General features: G+C 45.1%; 1 protein-coding gene across 1 annotated transcript in view; it reads left to right on the top strand.

The window, feature by feature from the left end:
- Positions 1-24,089, top strand: part of LOC115009616 (unconventional myosin-IXa-like) — a 111,399-nt gene that overhangs the window by 17,453 nt on the left and 69,857 nt on the right. Inside the window, 1 exon segment of the mRNA XM_029433747.1 lies at positions 7,727-8,697. Within this exon segment, the coding sequence (XP_029289607.1) occupies positions 7,795-8,697 (903 nt within the window). The 5' untranslated portion in view covers positions 7,727-7,794.

Genomic DNA, 24,089 nt, shown 5'->3' on the forward strand with positions numbered 1-24,089 from the left:
TGACCACAAGATGCATTATCCACGTTTAGTCAGCAAACGACGTAACGTCTGAGCGGTAACATTAAATCACATAATGCACAAACAGACAGAAGCAGACCGTCGGCTCCGGCTCCGGCTCACTTCCTGTCGGTCATGTTCAGGCTAAACCTCAAGCAGAAGGCCTGCAGGACACACCCCACCATCCCACGGGCGAGGTCGACATTTTCTCTCTGCACACAGGCGCGGATCGATAACCACTCGCTGTTCATCACTTATAGAGTCATCTCTGTCTCCCGGGGGCTGGTTAGCGGCGTCCTGAGGAAGAATACAAAGCAGAGCCGGATAAAACATGCTCTTTTGTTTGAGCAGTGCAACTCAATTCTGTTGATTATAAGAATGTACGATGCACATTAGAGTATGTCTGTGAATGTTATTATTACGGTCCCGTGAGGGTTGCTAGTGACATTCGTCCTCTCAAAGGATGTAACGCATTCAAAATATAATATGTTTCATTATGAATAAAATTACAAAAGAAGAGCAAAAATCACAAACAAAACAATAATTTAAAGGGCAGTATTACATTATACATTATACATTATACATTATACATTATACATACATTATACCTTCAGCTTCGGTCACACAACTTCAAAAACATTGTACACATGAAAACACAATCGTATGACATTGAGAGGATATAAGATGCACATGGCACTAATTTATGTCGATCAGCCTGTAACCGTGGCAACAGAGGTGCTCAAAAGATATCTGATTGTAGTGAGGGGGGGGGGGGGTCTGCAATCAATACAGCTCCCCACAGTGGGCTTTTCTTTACGCTGATGCGCCATGTGTGTGTGTGTGTGTGTGTGTGTGTACTTCCCTGTGCGCTGCAGGTCGAGGTGATGTCATCCCCCATCGGGAATGTAATAGTGCAGAGGATGGGGAAGTGGCTCTGCATCATGTCTTTCAGACACACACACACACACACACACAGTATCGCCCCAGTGTAGGGTGTGCCCACATGTTGACGGCATGTTAATACACAAGCCATCTGTAGTTTAAACAGTCTTCTTCTTCGTCTTCTTCTTCTTCTTCTTCTTCTTCTTCTTCTTCTTTTCTTCTTCTTCTTCTTCTTCTTCTTCTTCTTCTTCTTCTTCTTCTTCTCTTCTTCTTCTTCTTCTTCTTCTTCTTCTTCTTCTTCTTCTTCTTCTTCTTCTTCTTCTTCTTCTTCTTCTTCTTCTTCTTCTTCTTCTTCTTCTTCTTCTTCTTCTTCTTCTTCTTCTTCTGGAACAAGAGTAGTAGAGTATGATGGCAAGAAATCAGAAAAACCTGCAGTGTGTTCTGCTAGCATCTTGGTCAGTGCAGAAATTGCATTTTCTTTCCTTTTTGCAGACACACACACACACACACACACCTCTGCACTGAATGACTCGGCACTCTGTCTCTGTGTGCACGAGTTCCTGGCAGATGTTTGTGTCTGTGTGGGCTCAGTTCCTGTGAGCTCTGCTGGAATTCGGGAATTCGCACACGCACTCGCACACGCACGCACTCTCACACGCACACGCACTCTCACACGCGCACACAAGGCATTTATTATTCAGCTTTTTTATTTTTTACCTTTTACTTTCCAGGGACAGTTGCCTGAACACATGTTCTGTTTTTCCACTAACACTCTGTGTCACATTCACACTCAGTAGTAAATGCTGCAGTAGAAGCACCTGAAGGGCTCAGTGTGCCTTCAACGCACCAGGTCGCCCGACCGCGTCTGAATGTGAAGGTGTTTGTACCTAAAGAAGCCGTCACAGAGCGTTCACTGTGACGGGAGAGATGCGAGGAATCGTATGCATGCTTTCCCGACTCCACACACCCGACCGGTCGCTGCATTAAGTAGGTGTGATTGTCTGATTGTCGGTTTTGGAAAGTTACAAGTTTCCTAAACTGACAAGTTACGCAAGACGCAGCCCACATTACTCTGACATCAGAAGGTGTTTCAGACGCAGTTGGACGATCCGCGAGGAAAAAAAGGGTTACAGATTTACTTTATTTTCCACAGATGCTGAGAAAAACCTTCAAAACGCCCGACCTTTCAAGAACCAAAACAACAACCAACTGCTTGTAGCATAAGAATGATCGTTTGACATTATACAAAATAGAACTTCTTAAACCTATCGTACAAACACAGCAACTTTATTTCTGCTTTTTATTTTGAAAATCCAGGAATATGTCACTTTTCTGTTTAAAAATAAAAAAACATGCAAATATTGTGCGACTTTTAGGCTCCATAATACCAGCTGCATGCAAATCACACAAACCTTTCTTAGTTTTGAATCCAGGGGCCGTTGGTGAGATGTGTGAACACAAGGTGTGGCACTGTCTGGGCTGATGCTTTGGGAGTGTGTGTGTGGGTGTAAGTGTGTGTGTGGAGTAAACTTCAGTACCTTCTGTAGATCAGCAGCCGCCACTGGTGAGGAATAAACCCACAGGGAGTTTGATGTATGCCTGTAATCCTTTAATGATCTTCTCTGATGAGTGATTAGGGGCGGGTGTGTGTGTGCGTGTGTGTGTGTGTGTGTATGATTGTGTGTTAGTCACAGTTTAAATTAACCATGTAGTAACTATTCCACTAACACATTCATCTTTGGTGCACACTAAACCGTCCTTTTTTTTGGGCCTGGGGTAGAAAACACACCTTCTGTGTTGAGTATTTAAAGATAGGTGAACGTGTGTGTGTGTTCATGTGTGTGTGTGAGCAGTGTCGAGGAATGCTGAGGTTTGGTGTTTATTGCTGTTATACTGGTGAGAACCGACTGTGGGAGAGGAGGGGGTGTTTCTGTTCACAGCCAGACTCTTGAAGACCTGCAGGACGAGTTGAGCTTCTCATCTGTGTTTAATATGTTGGATGTGTGCCGGTCCCTGGCAGCTTCCTCTGCTTTTCATATGATCCTAAAGACTCCCTGTCTCCTCTAATGCATTTGCTATAGACGCGGAGTAATTTACTGTCTGTTAGCGCTGCTGCTGTAAAATATCAGTTTTTATTCTCTTTCTGTGCCAAACAGCGATGTGGAGATGTAGGAGTTTCACAGATGAGAAGCAAACCTCGTCTTCTCAGTTGCTAGAGAGAGAAAAGGCTCAAGTACACAATCAGTAGATAAAAGAGAAGTTCAGTGAAGCCCCTTTTCAACCAGACATTACCAAGTCACATAAACAAGACGAAGAGTCCATTTTGCACATTCTTGTTCCAGTTTCCCCCGTCTTTGTGACGATGAAGCTGCACTGCACACACGTTGTAATGTTTTTCTTCCTAAACAAATAAAAACACGCATAAATGCACTGAATAATATTCTAATGCAGCAGCGAATGGACATCTGCAACCACAACGTACTGTAGACTTGCAGGCTTCACTGGAGAGACGGAAATTCTGATTTCTGGGAAGCTTTGTTGTGTAATTAATTTACTACTTTTCTGAGCATCAAAAGCCATGAATGCATATTTGCAGGAGCTCAGTCTGCAGGGACTTGGCTTGGGAGCCAGAGGGTTGCCTGTTCAAGTCCCCTGATGGATCAAGTATGGAGGTTGGACCAGACTCCCAAACATTTATAGTTTCTGTCATTTCTGCAACCAAAAGTGTCCAACATTTGCTGGTGTCAGCTTCTCAAATGTGAAGATTTTTTGCTTTTCTTTGACATCTACGATAATAAACTTAATATTTTAGAGTTTTGGACTCTTGTTCGGAGAAGAAAAGACATTTAAAGACATCAAGTTGGGCTGTAGGAAACGTTTATGGCCAAGTTCTTTGTCATTTTCTGACATTTTGAACACAAATCAATGAATACTTTATAAAATCAGTTGCAGCCCTCCTACTCCTGTCTGTCACGTTCTCTCCTTTGCTCTTTCTCCATCTTTCTCCTCTCTAAACTTTCTTTAAATATTAATGCCCTGTTGGAAGGTTCTCAGTTTTCTCACATTATCACCTGAGTGATGTCTCCGAATGGCCGTGACCCCTGGCTGAACCTGCCTACCAGTCACATGACTGGCACTCTCTCATTAAGACGTCCACTACTCTTTCAATCTCGCTCCAATTTAAAGCAAAAGCTCATTCCTCCACCGCGTCAGCTGACGGCCTTATCTCCACTCGCTGTCAGCACTTCACATTCGACCGTGTCAAAACAAGACGTAACCGACGTTTATCCTCCTCCACTTCACCACCTCTTTTCATTCTCTTTCTTCTCATCCCGTCTCCTCCCTTCCTCGCCGTGCCTGACTTTTATCCCTTTACATCTTCATCCGTCATCGTCAGAAGTCTGTCGCTGTGCATGCTGAACTTACAGTATTAAGGTCACGTCTGTCCATTGTACTTCGTGTGTGATAGCCGTCCAGTTCCTGCCTGAATGACCTCACCGCATGCAGCTGCTCAAGGAAATGCCAGAAACGTTCTTTCTTCTGGTACCGCCACACATGTGACTTGTCAGAGACTCAGCTGGTATGTAACCTTGACTCTTCACTCTGACTTTTGACCCGTAAAAGAGCATCCATCAGTCCCCACCGCTGATCCGCGCAACCTTCCAGCTCCACCTGATGTCTGCTGCGGTCAGCTGGTTCATAAAGCCTCAGCAGACAGTCCAGGGATATTCTGCTCCGCTCCAGCGAGGGTTAGCTCGGGGATCATAGCTTTGGAGGCAACAAGGGAAAAATTAAACTGGCTGTATGTCTGTTTTTTACTGTCATTACCTGAAGTAGGGATTTAGATTGCCCTCCTATCCTTTGAACTGATAAGCCGCAATATCCTTTTATTTTGGTCACATCTGTGGTGTGTATGAATGGTATTTCTGCATCAGAGGGACTTAGTGTACTGTAATGTCTCTTCATAATAAACAGGAGAATACCTGGGTATAAAAGATGTTATCAACATAAAACTAAAACTGCTGGAAATATATAAACCCAATTACCTTGTGTTGAAATTCCAGGAAAACAAAACTCACCGGACTCGAGCCGTTTAGAAAAACAGTCATTAGTCGCTATTTTCCAGCTAAAAGACTCGCTGAGTTAGACTGACAGCTGAGATCAGACGGCTACAGAGAGCTGAGAGAAAGCTAGAACATCTTGTTTCAGTATCTGTATATTTATATCAAACTAAAAGAGGCCAGCAGGTTGAATATACAGAGCATCTAGAAAATGATGACGTAGGATAAGCCCGTAAAACACACGAAGAGTGGACTGTGTGCCAAATTAATCCGGCTAAATTACCATATGACCTGTTGCTGATAAGCAATGTAGCATCTAAGGCTACACCGTGGCTACATTACATAGCTTAGCTAAAAATACAAAAGAACAGAATCCGTCAGCAGGTTAGCGTGTGTCGTTCGCTGCGGAGGCTGTTTATCTTCACTTTACAGACACATTATTTGCAGAATGAATAAAGAGGAAACACTGGAATCAATGTTTGGTGTTATTTTTATGTTTTTGGTATTAAAAGAATACAGTTTCGGCCTGTTATGGGGGAAACACTAAAAAGATTAGTGCTAACCAACCTAGCGTAATGCTAGAAGCTAATGTGTTGCTAATACAATATTCTAGGTCACTGTTAATGGTGGTTCTTATCTCTAGTAACACCATTGAGCTGCTTTCTATTAATATAACTCCTCGAGGATACACACAATGCATCTTTGTGAATGTAAACTCATTTATTTACAAGAAATATGAAAGAAAACTCTGTAGTGCATCTTTAATTTCCTGTTGGGTTGTGTTTGAGTTGTTCTACTCTTGTGTCTGTGTGTGTCCTACCTCTTACCACACGTGGTTGTGATACACTTTGATATTTAAACTGGAAGAAGGAGAAGTTGTATGTTTTAATGTTGGCGGATATCTCAACAAAAAGTGTTTTATGCACGTCGTTCTCATATTTAGCTGGTTTAGTTCAGAGTTTTTCATTTGTTTGTCTCTCACTCCGGTGTATACATTATCTCACATACTCCTGATCAGACTTTGATCTGCAGCCCATGAATGCTGACTGTATTTACATTTCTGCATAATAGACTTGAATCTCTGACCTGTTCCCCGTTCCAACAGCTCATTAACGTCTCTATGAGTGACTGCATCCGTCGCGGGGGACGTTGTTTTGAATCTTGTGTACTCTCTCTCTCATCTGTCTCCCAGCTCTGTAGTCTCTGCCTCTGCTCTGTCTCTTATCCCTCAAAGTTCACCTCTTTGTTTCTTGCAGACGCCCAGCTAGTTATTTCCTCTCTGTCTCTGTCTGGTGCTGGCTGCTGCAGACTGCTGTAGGTGGTCAGGAACACTCCAGACAGCAGGAGGGAGCGGAGGGTCTGTCTGGGGCGCTCAGAGGACGACTGGCTCATCCTCTCCTTTCTCTCTCTATCTGTCTACCGCATGCACTTAGCTGAGAGAAAATTAAAAGTCATACGGCTAAAAAGGCAAGAAATGATTAACACCAGAGCAGGATTCAATGTAGAGAGCCTAAACGTCCAGTGGTACACGTTAAAAACTGAGGTTGTCATCTCATTTAAATGCCTTATTGTTCCTAATAAACGGCCAGTTGACTGTAGGGATGTTAGAATGTGATTGTGTTTGTGTTGATCCAGAACATAGTCAGAGAAAACCACAATATAAAACCCTCTTATGCATTTTCTGCATCTCGGTTTGATGCAGCAGAATAGAATAAATCAGAAACTGACGATGAAACGTCTTCCTTTTTTAAATAATATTCATCTCAGCAGCTACGAAGTGATGCCATTACTCCCTGTCCTTTGATTAACATTACTTATATATTTGCTTGTGTGCCAGTTGTGACACAAAACCTTCTGTAATTGTTTTGTGATATAAGATAATTCGATTAGCTTATAAATTATAACGACTCAAATAAAATTACGTTCTCAGTGCTGCAGCGGAATAATAAGCGTGTAGAATAGTTACTTATATTGATATTATGATTAAAGTAAAAGCGACTGAAAATGACTTGCATACATTACATTACATACAACTTTATCATACGATATAATCGCAACATTTTATATATCCGTATCATAGAGTACTTTGATCTTTGTCCAATAATCAGCATTTTTAACTTTAACAGTTTATCTTATTTTTCAACATCACATTTGCGAAACCCTGTGTGTGTGTGTGTGTGTGTGTGTGTGTGTGTGTGAGAGAGTGTGAGAATGGAGTGCTGTGTTCACTATCAACAGGGAAGTGGTGAATTAAACCATTGTGCTCTCATTACAGCCACTTTTGTGTGGAAGGTGGCAGCTGTTAATCTTGGCACACGGCTAGAGCGCTTAGATTATCACATGAGCACACGCACACACACACACACGCACGTACACGCACACACACACACACACACACACACACACACACACACACACACACATACTCAGGGTATGTGGCTCTGATAAGCTGGCCAGTAGCCTTTGAATTCATGAAGCAGCTACTGTTCCTCATCAGTTCTTGTCTCTCTCTTTGACTCGGTCTCATGCTCCTTTTTTGTGGCATCTGTGATAGTAGTTCCCCTTTCGATCCAAAACAGAACGCCTATTGAGTCGACCTACTGTGTCATGGGACAGATGAAATCGCCATGACTCTACTGACCCTGTCGTGACTCGATGTGCTGGAAATGCCCGGGAACATGAAGTGATGTCTGAAACCATTAAATTCTCCTTTGAACCCTTTTGTTGCTTTGCTGCCATTTCTAACCTCTTCCATCTCTTTTCTCTCCGTCTCTGTCCTCCTCCAGTTGGGATGTCCTGAGTCAGTCCTTCACGGCCCAGAGAGCGCTGTGCTGATGGGACCTGCTGCGCCACCATGAGCTTACAAGATGGCGGCTGCAGTTACGCCAGCAGCGCCAACATGGCCACAGGTAGTGGCACCATGCGGCGGCGCCTGGAGGACCAGGAGTTCAGCCTGCGCGTCTACCCAGGCACCCTGGCTGAGGGCACCATCTACTGCCCCGTCTGCGCCCGCAAGAACACCACAGCTGCTGAAGCCATCGAGTGCCTCATCGAACGGTTGCGCCTGGATCGTACCAAATGCTACGTGTTGGCTGAGGTGAAGGAGTTCGGTGGGGAGGAATGGATCCTGAACCCCTGCGACTGCCCCGTCCAGCGCATGATGCTGTGGCCACGGAGCGCCCTGGAGAACCGCAGCGGCCTCGGCAGTGGTGACGACTACCGCTTCCTCCTGCGGGAGAAGAACCTGGATGGATCTATTCATTATGGCGGCAGCCTGCAGATGTGGCTGCGGGTAACTGAGGAGCGCCGCCGCATGGTGGAACGGGGTTTCCTCCCGCAGCCTGTAGGGAGCGACCCTCCGTCCGATCTCTGCGCTCTCCCGGAGCTAACAGAGCGCACCATTTTGGAGAGCCTCCGTGCACGTTTCCGGCAGGAGAACATCTACACTTACATTGGGAGTATTCTTATTGTGATTAACCCCTTTCAGTTCCTGCCAATATACAATCCGAAGTATGTCAAATTGTACGACAACCACAGACTGGGGAAGCTGGAGCCCCACATTTATGCTGTGGCAGATGTGGCGTATCACGCCATGCTCCAACGACGGAAGAACCAGTGCATAGTCATTTCTGGTGAGAGCGGGTCTGGGAAGACTCAGAGCACCAACTTCCTCATTCATCACCTGACTGCACTCAGCCAGAAGGGATTCGCTAGCGGGGTGGAGCAGATCATCCTGGGAGCAGGGCCTGTGCTGGAGGTAAGGAAATGATTGACACTTGCTTCCAAATCTTTGATAGGAATAATATCTAAAGATGAATCAGGGTCGTTGTATGTATTCATGCTTTAAGTGCATTGTACCTGACTGTCTGGTGGGACTATAAGACCACCATAGCTGACTTTCATAGCCATTTTCTACTGAAGGAATCTTTTTTTATGAACTCAGGAACTTTAGCTGCGGTTTGATCGAGAGGAACTTGTCTCTAAACGTAGTTCCTGGTCCGTAGTTCCTGCCTCAGAAAAGGCAAAAAGGAATGTGCAAAGAGAACTTGTATGTTCCTGATTTAGTTCCTGAGTGTAGTTTGTGGAGATCCTTTAGTTCCTGGGAGTAGATCAAAGTAGTGTGCAAGTTAAGTCTGAGACGACTATCGGAGTCTATGTCGTAGCTTGATTGTTCAGATGCCTTTTTAAGGTTTTCTTAGCATGTCAATGCTGAATGCGATTCTCATATGTTGTGAATTAGACACCTCGGTTGTGGAGAGGAAGTGACAAAAGCCTGATGAAAGTCAGCGGGCTATTTCTCCAGCATTGGAATGTCAGCTCATGAGACGAGGCATGAAATGGATTATAGAAACGTCCCTCTGAATCTGGGGTGCCTCGACGTGAAGGGAAACCTATATTCAGCCCTCGGCTTTACCACATATGTCTCTTGTATATGTATTTGACCCAGAAACTCTATCCAATCTCTGCATTGATGGAAAACAACAACCCTAATGGAATGTCGCCTAATCCGCCCGGGATTATAAATCAATAATGGATTATGGATTATGGAATTTCATGTTTTTAGAAAGGTCTATCCAAGAGCAACATGTTCTCTTCGGCCTTATGCATATGGCTCGGCGAGCTCCCAGTAGTGTGTCTGTTTTCTGTAAGCCATTTCGTTGTGCAGCACACAGCTTCCTGTCAGGACGTATGGGGAAGTCATGTCAGCACGCAGCAGTGCATGTTGACACCATGTGCGTCCCATGTGGAGCTCTCTACAGTAAAACAAGGCAGTTGTACGGTCAGTTGCATATAGGGTTTGTCATCTGGAAATCATGAATCACCTTTTAGACCTCCTCGCTCTTGTGAAACGTGTAACTGCAGCTGCTTTTGTGTTTGCACTTTAGTTCTCTGGATGTTTTATTAAAATATTCTTGCAAAATAGCAGCTTTGGAGGCGCACACAGCTTGCATGTGACTAGTGCTTCATTCTATGCCATAAATCCCAGGAATCTTCTTGCAAAAATAACGAACAAAGGATGTATTACACGTGTCGAAAATGACTGGTATTTTCCCCACATAGCTGTGGTTGAAACTGGCCATCACACAGGCACAGTCGCATTTCTCTGCAGGTGATGATTTGATGCCGGTGACTGAATACCTGTCAGAGCTCAGGTGCCGGTGGCGACAGCGCTGCGAGGACTGAAAAGCTTGTTTTGATAATAACACAGATACAGTAGAACATTACTCTCTGAGGAACTAGATTCTGTTTGGTGGTGTGTGTGTGTGTGTGTGTGTGTGTGTGTGGGCATGACTGTGTCCCATGTAATCACTTCCCCATCAATCACCTGTCTGACCGAGGTGTGAGAAACGAGGTGCACAGTGGAAATGTCACAGAGACAAGCTGCATCAATATTAGTTCAAATGCATATTAATAGTTATTTTACATAATATGCACAATATGTTTATATCATATGGAATGATCACCAAAGATCTGCAACTTTGCAGGAAGAAAAGGTGCATAAATCAGTCGCAACGCTTACCGATCATAACAATAAAGATATGTAACCACACGTGCCAAAGTGACGACTGCGCACTGTATGAACTTGTGACTCCCAGCATCCAGCTGCTCGCACACTATAAACAACACATAACTTCAACTGTTCTCCTGTGTGCTGTAGCTTTTCCAACACTCCCCGACAGCTGAACATGACGTCCACATTAATGCACGGTTTGCGTCCCGTGAACAACAGCTGGATGCGGAGACATTATGGGCTGCTGTGCCCCGCGGCCTGACGTGTTTCTTTGAGAAGTCGCTCTCTGGGGTAAAAAGTTTACCGGCAGCCAAGAAACAAGGCTGCGGAGTTGAACCAGCCGAATTCTTTGGTTTCCACAAGTTGTAATGCCAATTACAGAACCATTTGCCTCGGTCAGATGCTGCCGCTGCTGCACTGAAGCTTTGTGAGAGATTTGAATTTTCGCCTGAGGCAAAGTCAGGCTGAAAAAATGAGGTCAGCGAGGCCTTTTCTGACTGCTTTCAAATGCATGCCAGCAGTGACCAGAAGTATTCAATCTGACCTTGTTCCTGATGTTCCTACATGGTGTGTTCCCTCTCAAAGTCAATCAGTGTGCTTGTTGTCTATTTGCAGGGATGTCCAGATACAAAGTTTCTCGAAAACACGTCATGAATTACTCAAAATACACTTAACTTATTACACCTAGCTGAAAGTCAAGCAGTCTAACACGACGACCTTCATGAATGTTTCAGAGAGCTTGAGCTGTTTTGTGGTATACTGACAGGTGTTTCTATTATTTAGCCTACCCCCATTCATCTCAATGGGGGTAGGCTAAATAACTAAAATACCTCTCTGAATGATTCTCAAACTACATCCTCCAAACTGATTACAGGTCATCCAGCAGACGCTCTTATCCAGAGCGACTTACAGAGGACTAAGTACAGGGACAGTCTCTCTGGAGCAGCTCAGGGTTAAGTGCCTTGCTCAGGGGCTCAATGGTGACAGCCCTGATGTTGAACTCACGACCTTCTGGTGTTCTGTTTGGAAGGCGTACCACTAGACCACCCGCCTGATCATAAAGTGCTGCTCCAAACTGTATACAGTGTGAGGACTACTCACCGCAGAACTACCGTTAACCCTCAATCCAACTCTTGGTGAGGCCGTAAACACACCGACGCCCAAAATACCGAAGTGACAGAGCGTTACGTTGATTAATAACTGTAATACTGAATTACTAATCCTTTAACTACTTGTCACATTACTGTTGTTCCTGTGATCAAGAGATTTAATGTATATTTTACAGCTGAAATGATTCATTGATTAAATTATTTGTTGATTTGTTGATCGACAGTCAATTAATCTGCAGCTTTTTTGGTAATTTATTAATAATTTCAAGAATTTTCAAGCAAAAAATGACACAATTTTTCATGTTCCCACTCTTCTAATGTGATGATTTGATGTTTTTCTCTATTTTACATCATTGTAATGTGAATATCTTTTGAATATTTAATATTTCTGACAGTTAGTTGGACAAAACAATTAATTTCAAGGTCATCTTGGGGCAATTTTTCACAATTCTTTGACATTTTGTACATTAAACGATTAATCGAGAATAAAGACTAATCGATAGTTGCAACCCTAATATATTCTGTACATTTGCACCAAAATCAAATGGCCTTACAAATCCAGAAACCACAACCTGACAATCCACAGCCAAGAAGAAGTACGCACATGGATCTAAACAGAAAGACAAGAGAACTTCACGTGTTAGTCAGAAACAAGGACGGATTGTGTCGACTGCATTTGTGTGGACAAGCAAAACGGTAGACATCCAGACTTTGACATGAAGTGTGTGTGTGTGTGTGTGTGTGTGTGTGTGTGTGTGTGTGTGTGAAAGAAGGTCTGGAATAAGAAGGGAAACATTTCTGGGGATGAACTGTGTGTCGCTGGCAGGAGATGCTGTGGTCGGGCGATAAGTCTTTCTTTTTGGATTCACTTAAGAAGCTTACTGCCAACTGCATGAATGAATGGAGGGGGGGGGGGGGGGAGGAACCTGCAGGTGGACGGAATATAAGTATTTAAACCTTGTTCTTTTATAAATATTTTAAAAATCAATTATAATAAGTTGTGCCTTCCACATTTGATTGACGACATTTAAACGTGATAAGCTGATTTTAAATGGCGCCATGGGGCGAGGCTCTGAGGCAAAATCCAAAGAGGGATTATTGTCTTCTTTATTCCCTCGACTCAAGTTTGAACTCTAAACGATAAAAGCTTCTTTCTGCTCGGGGGAAATAAAAATACAAATAAGCTTTTAGTGAGAGTCATGGCAAGAAGAAAATGGAAAAGCTTGATCCAGCCCGAGTTTCTTCTTCAGCTCTGCATCTGTCGACCTCTCCTCTCCTGATGGATCCGCTGTGGCCATCAGCACTTCACATTGTGTTACCGTGAAGTGCGAGGTCAACAGCGTTGTAGGTGGAAGCTATTTCAGTCGTCTGTTGAGCCGGTGTGGAGGACTCCAGCTCCTTCACACTATGAGACGAGAGCAAATCCGTTCATATGCACACCAAAACTCACAGAACGGGCTCAAACGCAAAGAACTGTCCTGTATTTAAAGCTTCGTGATGTTATAGAACAACAGTATTAGTAGAGCTTTATTGTGACGAGGTGCAAGTAGCAATTACTTTCATCTTCGATTAAGCTACCGATCATTTCCTCGATTAATTGTTGAGGCACGGTAAATCTTTCCACGGTCAAATCGCTTGTTTTGTCGCGCTGAGGTCGGGACATGTTTGCTGTTTTTCCTTGAAAATGACTCGAATGATTTCCACTCGTTACAGTTGCCGACACATTTTCTGTCGTTTTGATCAATCGACTGCTCGTTTCAGTTCTGCTTACTGTATTCATATCCTCATATTGATTTTAGCCATAATACCAAACCCTGCTTGTATTTCACTGCACACACACACACACCTCCACTCACACACACACCTCCACTCACACACAGATACACACATTAACATGCACACATTAACATGCACACAACCTGCCAGCTAATGACAGCGACTACACTCTACTCACCTTCACCAGACATTGCTCTTCTTCCAAGGACAATTAGTGTGTGTGTGTGTGTGTGTGTGTGTGTGTGTGTGTGTGTGTGTGTGTGTGTGTGTGTGTGTGTGTGGCTTTAAAGGCACAACACCACATTCTTTTTCCATTTTCCACTTTCAGCAGCGAGCTGACTCACTGTGACTGAGCACATATGCTTTATTGTCTTGATCGACGACCCGCTGCTCTTGATGGACACGTCGGCCGCTGCAGGGATCAGTCTCGTGACCTTTTGGCTACAGTGCAGCCTTTGTAGCCACTGCACCACTCTGTGTGTGTGTGTGTGTGTGTGTGTGTGTGTGTGTGACCACTTCTCAGAAATACAGCAGTGCAGCCACACGGCGAACAATGACGGTCAGCCTTACATCACGCCACGCCAGCGGTATCATCGAACAGTTCTCTGTTTGCTCTGATCGGCCGACTGGAATCATTTCTTGTCATGAAAAAAAGAATTCCTTTTAATAATACACCGCAGATGGCCCGTAACTGCAGTCGTGTGTAACGTGAGCTGCGTTCAGATCCAGGCGACAGTAGAGATATGACCGCACAGCAGGATAGTGCTGACGGGAAGACAGCTGCAGGGCTGATGGGAAGGACTTGGCTTCTGTGGACGCTTGTGCCTGCTCGCTGTTGTGCAGTCGGCTGATCTCAGATGTTGAGTTTCAGACTAAATATAGGTGAAATTTGACTGTTTGATTATTAAAGATCAGACTTGCAGGACATGTTGACATGGTCAGCTTTACACATCATATGTACAGAGATTTTAAGGAAGTCTGGTGATACTTATCTTTGGACACATCAAGTCAGACACCGTACTCGTCATGCGGAGTGTTTGCAGACAGTAATGTGGTTTAGTGGGTATCACTGCGAGCTGATAATCACGCCTTGTTGTCACAAGGTTGGCGGTTTGTGTCACGTCACCTGATTCATCTTATAATTAACGAGTGATTCAGGTCCTGACGGGTAATCTGACTAAGAAGAAGAACCTTCACCAGCTGGTTCTCTTCACGTCCCTGAGATGCCGTCTGTAGCAGCTCAGACGTTCTCGTGTTGCACGTGGTGGTGAAAGTAAAGATCCTTGACATCATGTTGGATCATCAACGATAAAGAAATCGTCGGGGAATAAAAGACCCATTTACTTCTTTCTGACGTCAGCTGGACAGACTTCCACTCAGACTCGTAAATCTGAAGACAAAGTTTATCCAGAAGCCTCCTGCTCTGCGTGAGAAACAGCCATTATTTACCCCCAAATATTTGGTATATACACGTCCAGTAAATAATTTAAGGTCTCGTCCAATTCACGGTCCACAGCTGTTGATGGACACGTTGGCTGCAGTTGACTGCACAAAACTTTCTACCCAGTAAGTTTGGTTTTTACCGCCTGCAGTGTTTTGCTGACTTGCGTCTAATAAATGCTGGAAAATGACCTTGAAAATGATTAAGTTGTAACTGGAAGGGCGCCGTTTCCTTAAGTGAAACATATTGAATGTGTCTGCGTGTGATTCTGATCCACTCCAACATTTAATGAGTTCTTCCACGGCCCATGCTGCAGCCTCCTGCCAAGCCTCATGAAAATCGGACCGCAAGTTTTTTCTGTAATCCTGCTGACAAATAAACCAAACCACAAAACCTACTCTGGGTAATAAGTTCCACATCTTTTCTCCTTCTTGGACTCATAATATATTAACGTGGTCCTTAGTTGTTGTCATTCGAACGGTAAATGCGGCTCTTCTCTGCTTCGGACCAGGTGGACCGGGTGGACCGGGTGGACCGGGCTCTTGCATGACGAGCATACATCCGGGCCTCAAGTCCTCCAGAAGACCGACGGAGGCTTTGACACTGACCCCAGCTGTGTGCTGCTCTATCTGGGGGCAGACAGACTGAGGGATCCTGCGGGGCCTTGGGGGCCAGATTACAACCTGTCTTTGTTCTGGTGGTGTGTCCAGCAGACCTGCCTGCCTCCTGCATTAGTAGCCGAGCAGACCCCCCCCTCTTTACCAGATGGTTCCCATCCAGATGCCCCCCCCCCCCCCCCCCCCCCCCCGCTCTTAACCAGGCCCTCAGGGACAAGACCTGTCTCCTGTGGCTGATAGATGGCTCCAGGTAGTGCCTCTGCCCTCTGGTTTTAAAAGTGTGTGTTCAAAGGCCCGTGCACCATTAAGTGTGTGAGCGTCTTGAGAAGAACCACAGACCCTCATGTAGCCTGTGCATAAAGACACACTCACTGTGCAGTAACTGCAACATGGCCGCTGTGGCTGAAGCCACTGAACCTGACGCAACAACTGGAAACCGGTAACGCCTGCGAAGAGGCTGCTCAGGTTGGCGAAGCGCCTTCACGCGAGGCATGTGTGCACGGTAGTAGAGCTGATTTGATTCCCTCTTGAATGAGGGCAACACTGCTCTGTGTGTGTGTGTGTGTGTGTGTGTGTGTGTGTGTGTGTGTGTGTGTGGGAGTGTGTTACTATGTGTGTGTGTGGTGAAGAGGAGAGCTGCCTGTCAGAATGTGTTAGCAGTCGGCTCTCACAGCCGCAGAGGAAGAGGAGAGACGTTCAGCCACGGCTGAGTGTGTCCGTGGTCTTTAAATCACAATGAGACAACCAAAAGCTCTCTGCTATAAAGCCTTCACAGTAGTAAAGTGTAGTTCTGTGCCTCCCTCAGTGATTGGTCACATCAGCGCTCATTCATCGGATGCTGAAGGACTGGACTGCAGAAGGTACTCCCTTTTTGTTCAGGTAGAACGTTGATTAAAAACATACTTTATTATTCTCATGCTACTTCCTCTGTGCGTACTTTAAATCCCAGCTTTCCTCCAGCAGCAGCAGAATGAGTCTCGCTTTCATTACATGTGGCTTAACAGTAGCCGCCGCCTTTACCTCAGAAATCTGTGCGTTGGCTAGCTATCGTGTGTGTATGTTGGCTAATCATGTAGCCCACCTTAGGCCCTCTATGTTCCTGTTAGCACTTGCATCCCTATAATCCGTATCCTCCGGGCAGCGAGCGCTCTTCGATGCGCTCCCAAACATCTGGTCGCTGGATTATTCTCATTCTGTCGTTCTCTGGAGCATTCTCTCTTTTCCTCTCTCAGGAAGCTCAGTAGCGTGTGCAGCTATCCCCGCAGACAGCTGTACACAGCCTACTCAAACACTCTGTGGTCGCACAGTTGACCTGAGCGAGGTTCAGCATGATGTCAGCGACCAAGTGTTGTGCTTCCTCTGCTCTGACAGTGGAGGAAGAAGAAGAAGAATCCACATTTCGTCCCTTCTTCTTGTTAACTTATTTTCTTTCTCGCTGACTCCATTGCGACTCCACCCACCAGACTTAGAGAAAGGCTCGCGACAGGAAATTGATCGTCCAAATGGGCCTGATTCAATCTCAGCCCGCTTACGTGGTGTCACAGCAATCAGACCCAGATGAGATTACGGACATTAGGAGTCGTAGTTGGACACGAGGACATCTGGGATGATGGGAGCAATTGAGCGAACTTGATCCGAGTTAGTGATCCCGTCTGTTTAAACCTGTTAACTAGACTGTCATCAATCAAATTGAAATGTAATTAAGCATCGTTTATCCAAACGGAAAGGCTCGTCTGGGCTTTTCTTTTTTTTTAGAATTTCATTTTATTCCTAGAAGGTTTTCAGTGTTTAAATAAACATCTGTCCTTCCTCCGTTGGTCTCAAAGCAGCACGCTACTCATGACCTTGTCTCTCTGTGTTCTGCGGTCGTGATCCATTCTTTGAGAAGAGTTATTTTAAGTTTCTAAATAAAATAAATAAAAAAGAATTCAGCTTTTGTTTGTGAGTTTCTGGGGAAGCTTGGCCTCACACTAATTGGTAGCCTCGGTGCATGATAGCAACATATGGTGGAGCGCACAGCAGGAAGGAGAGATCTCAGATTATATAAAGAAAGCATTTTCAACATGTGGGAGTTTAAAACCAAAATGTAAATAGCATTTTTGAAACACAATTACAAAAGAGAGGCAAGCTGTGCACAAACGCTTTTCAGTCTCACGTCTTCAAGCTTGTTGTGAGCAGACTTTGGGACTTAAGGACCAGCAGTGGCGTTAAACTGCATCAGATTGATGCGTAATAGTCGGCTGCTCTGATTACATACAATTTATGGATCAATTACCTACAATAGGGTCCATTAATAAATCACCTGCTGCTGAATCAGACTCATCCTGAATATGTAACTGGAGACAACATTTAACAGCGACATCTCTCTCCAGAAACTCTTCCTGTAACTCCATAAACAGATTTCATCAGCAGAAAGTAGTTCTGTTTACAGAGAGGTCTGTGCATGAAGAAAGAGTCGCAACATAACTGCAATCCTAACCGTGCTTTTTAGTCAAACTGCTCACTTGGCATGGAGTCCTCCTCAGAGGTGTGTGTGCAGCCCACACCGCTTTGCTTTGTCTTTTATTTGCGAGCATCTTTGTGCATCGGGATCACCGACAACAGAAGTCCCTAATCCCCGTCTGTGTACACTTTCACGAAACACAACTTCACACGTGCACATGAAGCCTCGTGCATCAGGTTTCAACAGGTCTGTGTTGAACTGCACTTAAAACGCAGCAGACCCTCCCCCCCTCCCCCAACCAGTAAGCAACATAAAGTACAGTCTAAACATTGAAAGCAAAGCAGGCTGTTGTGGGGAAGTGAATGATGGGATGCATGGTGCAGATGTGCCATTGAGATTGTGGCCGGCGGAGTGGGTGACTGAAAAGGAGTGGCTGCTGGGAGTTTGAACTTGTTCCCAGTCCGACTGATTCTGACTGCCGACTGCTGTGTGTGTGTGTGTGTGTGTGTGTGTGTGTGTGTGTGTGTGTGTGTGTGTGTGTGTGTGTGTGTGTGTGTGTGTGTGTGTGTGTGTGTGTGTGTGTGTGTGTGTGTGCGCACCATCTCTTCTCGTCTCTGCTGTAAATTGTTTGTTTACCGTCTCCCTTTCATAGCTCTATGCTTTCACTCACTAAACCCTCTATAGTCCTCACATTAGTCCATCCCAGCTGTTCTTCTCTGTTCTTTCTTCTTATATACCACGAGTCCCTCCTCCTGCGGATGATGCAAGGCCGGCTACTGAAGCTATTGTGTCCCATTGCAAAAAGAGAAACACATCAACAGCATTCAAGATCACATACAAAGAACAATTATAAGATCTTATGAGAAGATATAAGATTTTATCGCAGATAACACTGAAATAAATCCTGTGGTTGTCACGTTAAAGCAGGAAGCAGCATGAACGCTGACGATGAATGTGATAGTTTCACCTGGTTAGTGTAACACTCACGTCTCTGCATTACCCTGCTAAGTTATACCTGATGGGTAAAAGTGTATAACATGCACGTGCGGTGTAAAGTACTGATGTGCTGCTTCTGCTGTATCACTGCAGCCACTCGCTGTGTTTCCCTCCGACGCAACAGCCCTGCAGAGAGAAGATGAAAGCGTTCTGTTGCAGCACCCCCTGCCTTCATCTTCTCTCCGTCCCACCCACCCCACTACAGCACCGATGGGCACATGGGGGGGGGGGGGATAAAAGGGAAGGGAGGAGGACAGCAGAGAAAGCGGAGAGTAAAGGAAGAGAGGAGGATGGAGATGAGAGAAGGAGGATGAAATCCTTTGCTTAAATAATAGAGAGCGAGAGAGTCATTTTCAAGCGAGCGAGTTCCCAAGTGCCCCAGTTTCGGGGGCTTTAGTGAAATCGAGATGAGGCTGGTAATGCGGACAGACTTGACTCTCCTCGAAGGCCGTCTCTTCAGTCGTCAGAAGCAAAGCAGTGCAGCCGTATCCACTCGCCCCCTCAGCAGCGCGTGCACCTTGTAGACAGACGGTATGAAGACGTGTGTCTGAGAGCCCTCGCAGCTCTCTTTAATAGTCCAGGTCTGATGCAGCCGTTTACCACTTCCTCCCAGTAAACACTAAACAAACCGCAACAACCGCAGCACTCGAGGGTCAGAGGTCGAGCAGGATGACAGAGGAGTGTCACTTTAAAATCACTGGTCCTCTCGCACTGTGCCGAGTGTGCAGAAATGTGCATGGTGGTCATTTTTAAGTATGTGAGATTCTGCTGATGCAGAAATTCCACATGGGTGCAAATACTGATCGATGGAGCGGACACATCCTTTGTTCACAACAACCCTGTTATGTGAACGCTCTTTATAATGTGATAGCGACCAGATTTAAAGCCGTACGTCAAATCTATGAACAGAAACGGTGTAAAAATATATTCCTCAACAGGACAATATTGATTCAGGCTGATTTTTAACACAATAATAAAATGTGTTTGTGGTGTAAACACAGATGTTTGCATGTGTCTGAACATGTTGTGTGGAGAGGACAACACATGCCTGTTTAACATGCTCTTCAACATCACTCTTATCACGCTCACGCTCGTTTACTGCGTCCAGATAAAGCGGGACGAGAAGCTGCTATCGCTGCACCATCACGACACGCTTGTTTGTCAGTAGCACTTCGGATGATCCTGTGGTGTCGCTGTTGTTTTTATGGTAAACGTGGAATTATTTTAAATGAACAGTGTGAGGACTGTGTGTGTGTGTGTGTGTGTGTGTGTTTGTTTTTGTGAGTGTGTCCTAATGTGTGTGTTGGTTTTGGGATTACATGCGGTGACTGCTCCAGTGGCCTGTTGCACTCTTCACATTGGCGCCATGCATTTTTGCGGCATCGCTGGCTGCCGGCTGATGTAAAAATAGATTCTGCCGCTCGGATCGCAGAGCGAAGCATCGTCCTGAAGTCTGAAGCACATCGGGTCAGGGAGGAAACACAAAGAGATCAGATAGAGAGGGGAAGTGGAAGATAATGAAGATTGGAAGTAGGGGAGAGAGGGACAAGGGAAGGAAGCCAAAAGAGGCAAAGGAAAGAAAGAGAAGGACGGAGCGGCATATTATTAGAACAACTTGAGAGGGAAAGATAAAAGAAAGAATAATGAATGGCTGCTCAGTTTCCAGAGAAAACTCCAGCTAAGTTTCCTACAGACAAAGAGGAAATGGAGCAGTCTCACAGGAAGACGAGAGCGGCTCGCTTTAGGTGGCTTCACCTCCTTCCGATGTCTCCTTCCCCCGACACACAGATAAGACAGGAGGAAATGCCATGCTCCTTTTTATTGAATTAGTTTGCCAAATCCACTGTTGGTACAGAGCACTAATTCAACTCTTCCCCTGGCACTTTGGTAACATTATACCCCAACCACAAGCAGGGGGATGTACACAATGTGAAATATGATTTGGACAAACTGGAAACTGCACTTGTTGGCCTATAAAACCACAAGGTTTCCCTCGTACATTTGAAAGCTGTAAATTTGCAAAACTTAAAGCTGCTGTTCCTGGTGTTTCGTCTTGAAGCTCATATTATATCTGACACTTTGGGGGCCATGGACAGTCTAGAGCAGGGGTGTCAAACTCACTTTAGTTCAGGGGTCACATGCAGCACAATCTCAAGTGGGCCGGACCAGTGTGTTTCAGTCTGGACCAGAGGACGAAGACTTGGGTAAACCGTTGACTTGTATACGTGGAGGCCCTGCACGCTGCCAGTTACATGGCATCCATACAAGCAAAGTGTGGAAGTGAGGAAGGTGTTTCCTCTTCAGCTCTGTGAGAGGATGGAGACGGTCTTCAGTGATGCGAGCTTCTTGTTTTAGCAACGACTCAGCTGAAGTGACTGAATCGTTCCCTCTCATCATCTTTGACCTTTGACACGACTGATGATATTCTCTGAGCTGCACTTCCTCATAAGACTGCGGCACGTTTCGATGCCGCGCCTCATATGAATGTCTCCTGCTTCATCATTCCTTCAATGACTTCTCAGCACTTTTTCTTCAATATCCCCGCTATCACTTATCTCCACATCTTCTGCATTAATGAAACCGCAGTGACCTCTCTTGTTACTCTCAGCTGAGCTTTTGGGGAAAGAGGTGCTGCGTTAGCTAATCCCATACTGTACATGCAATCACACATTCCTATTACATTCTACTGTTTACATCGCGATCGCTGTTACATCCTGTCTTTGAATATTATGAGCCACCGACACATGAATCTGTTTCTCCAGCTGCACCAGCTGGAGAGTATTTAATTGTATTTCTGGTACTTTAAACAACACACACCCCACTAACGCAGCCCCTCGCGCTGTTTTACTGCTCATATGTGTTTAATATCTAATATGACAAAGAGGTTGAGTAAGAGCCTAAATCCCCCTTTTTGTATGTTTTATAAATAGTAGTACTGCATCGCCGACAAAGACATAAAAGCAGCGATGAGTTTCAGTGAAGCCGGAGGAACTGAGTTATTGAGGTGAATTTAAAAGTGTAGTGGAGGAGGAAGAGAAGATGAGAGAGAGGAAACGCCTGAGGCTGGAACCAGTGTTGCCTTCCCCTGCGAAACAAAGCACACGCTTGTACACACAAACAGATGGACACGTACTACAGTAGAACGCTTTACATACGGCAACGTCACAGTGCAGAAGCTGCTACTGTGGTGCCGTCGATGTGTGACAAATAGAAGATGCTAATGTGTAATACAGTTACAGGAAGCACACACGTACTGCTCTTTACACTCTTTATAGTCTCATACACACATACCAGGTCTATGTGACCTTTTTCACACACACACACACACACACACACACACAAGTATTTGCTTCCCCCGTGCACAAACATACTCACACACTACATCATAACATCCAACCATAAATGTGCTACGTAGACAAACACTACTGTATTTATGCTGTACACACTACCCACACACACTCCTCCCAACCAAATCCCTAAATTAATCTTCTCTCACTGCTGCACACGCACACACACACACACACACACACGCACACACTGACACTGCAGCATGTAGTCCAGCTCTCGAGGGATTAACACTTCAACACAGTGAGTCGTGGGATTTTCCCACACCACCTCGCAAGCTGAGTTACATTTTCTGTCAGTCACACTGCGCAGCGTTACAGGCTGACGGCCAGCGGCGAGCGGCGAGCAGAAATGCTCAAGATTTGCCAAACGCTGCAAAGCTGTGTAGCGTCAGAACGCTGGATCGAAGCAGAGGTGCTTTGGGGTCGCTTAGGCGTCTTAATGTTAGTTTGAAGATTTTCTTTTATTTATTGGATGGCTTGTAGAAGACGCACGCACACACACACACACACACACACACACACGCACACACACACACTCAGGTGGAGTTAGCTACAGACTTGTATCTCTCTATAGGTTTCCATGCAGCTATACTTATGCTGCTACTGCTCACTGTTACACACCTCCACGCTACCACAAAGCCCATAAAACAAAGAATTAAAAACATGGGGTTTCATGTAACCACAGTGCGTAACCACATTAAAGGAATAGTCAAACATTTAGAGAAATATGCTTTTCTTTAAAGATGTATACCACTTTCACATCTTCAGGGTAAATACGAAGCTACAGACCGTAGCCGGTTAGCTTAGCTTAAGTTGGAGACACCAGGGTAATGGCTAGTCTGGCTCTGTGTAGCTGCATACGTATTTTGTACAATAGCTGTTCTTACTTCCTGTCTTTATGCTACGCTAACCCGCTCCAGCTACGTAGTTTCTGTACAGACATGAGAGTGGTAATATTATTCCCATTTAAGCAGAAATAAGCATATTTACCAAAGTTTACTGTACAAAAACAAAAGGCATTTTATTAATAATTATGCATCATCAAGGGAGTTGAATACATTATTAGAAATGTGCAACTTCTCTCTCCATGATCCTTTCCCATGTCACTTCTTCTACTTCTCTCCTCACTCTACCTCCCCCACCTCCTATGTCTCCCTTTACTTCTCTGTACCTGTCCTCCTCCTCTCCTTCTCCCCCCCCCCCTCTCTTCACCTCCTCGTGGACTGTAGTGGAGCCTGTTGACAGTCCTGTGCAGTGGAAGGAGGCTTTTATTGGACCTCTGTGTTCAGCCCTTCCTGAGGCCAATGGGATCCAGATGTGGCCAAGCACTGTAGTGACAGCAGCCATTTATGGAGCGAGGGAGAAAATGTGTGTGTGTGTGTGTGTGTGTGTGTGTGTGTGTGAGAGTGTGAGAAAGATGTGAGTTGTCGTCTTCTCAGCACATGTACTGTGCAGATGTGTTCGGCTGCGTGGGACTTGCATTCAACAAGTCAGAGACATGAACTGGCCTCTGCTCCCCTTAGATCCCTTCACTGCGAGACATTCGCACAAAGATGCTCGCTAAATGTTTTAAAAGGTGATTGTGTGTGTGTGTGTGTGGGTGTGTGGGTGGATCTTTGTGAAGAATAATAAGAGTTTCAGACCTTGAGGCTGAGGACATTTTTAGAAAGTGAGGACATTTTTTACATTCCTCATATCTTCAAAGAGCCGTTTGGGGTTTAAGACTCGGTTTAAAGGTTGAGGTTAGAATTAGTTTCTATGGCTTGTGGTCTAATACGCATACCACATAACCACACATTTAATTGAGGACCTTTGTTGCATGCCATGCCCCCCCCCTCCCCCTGATCTGTCTGTCTCCACTGCTTACTATAGAATGGAGACAAAACAAAACTGAAATTTGTTTTGTGT

This window comes from Cottoperca gobio, chromosome 6 (assembly GCF_900634415.1).
Source record: "Cottoperca gobio chromosome 6, fCotGob3.1, whole genome shotgun sequence".
Taxonomy (NCBI): Eukaryota; Metazoa; Chordata; class Actinopteri; order Perciformes; family Bovichtidae; genus Cottoperca; species Cottoperca gobio.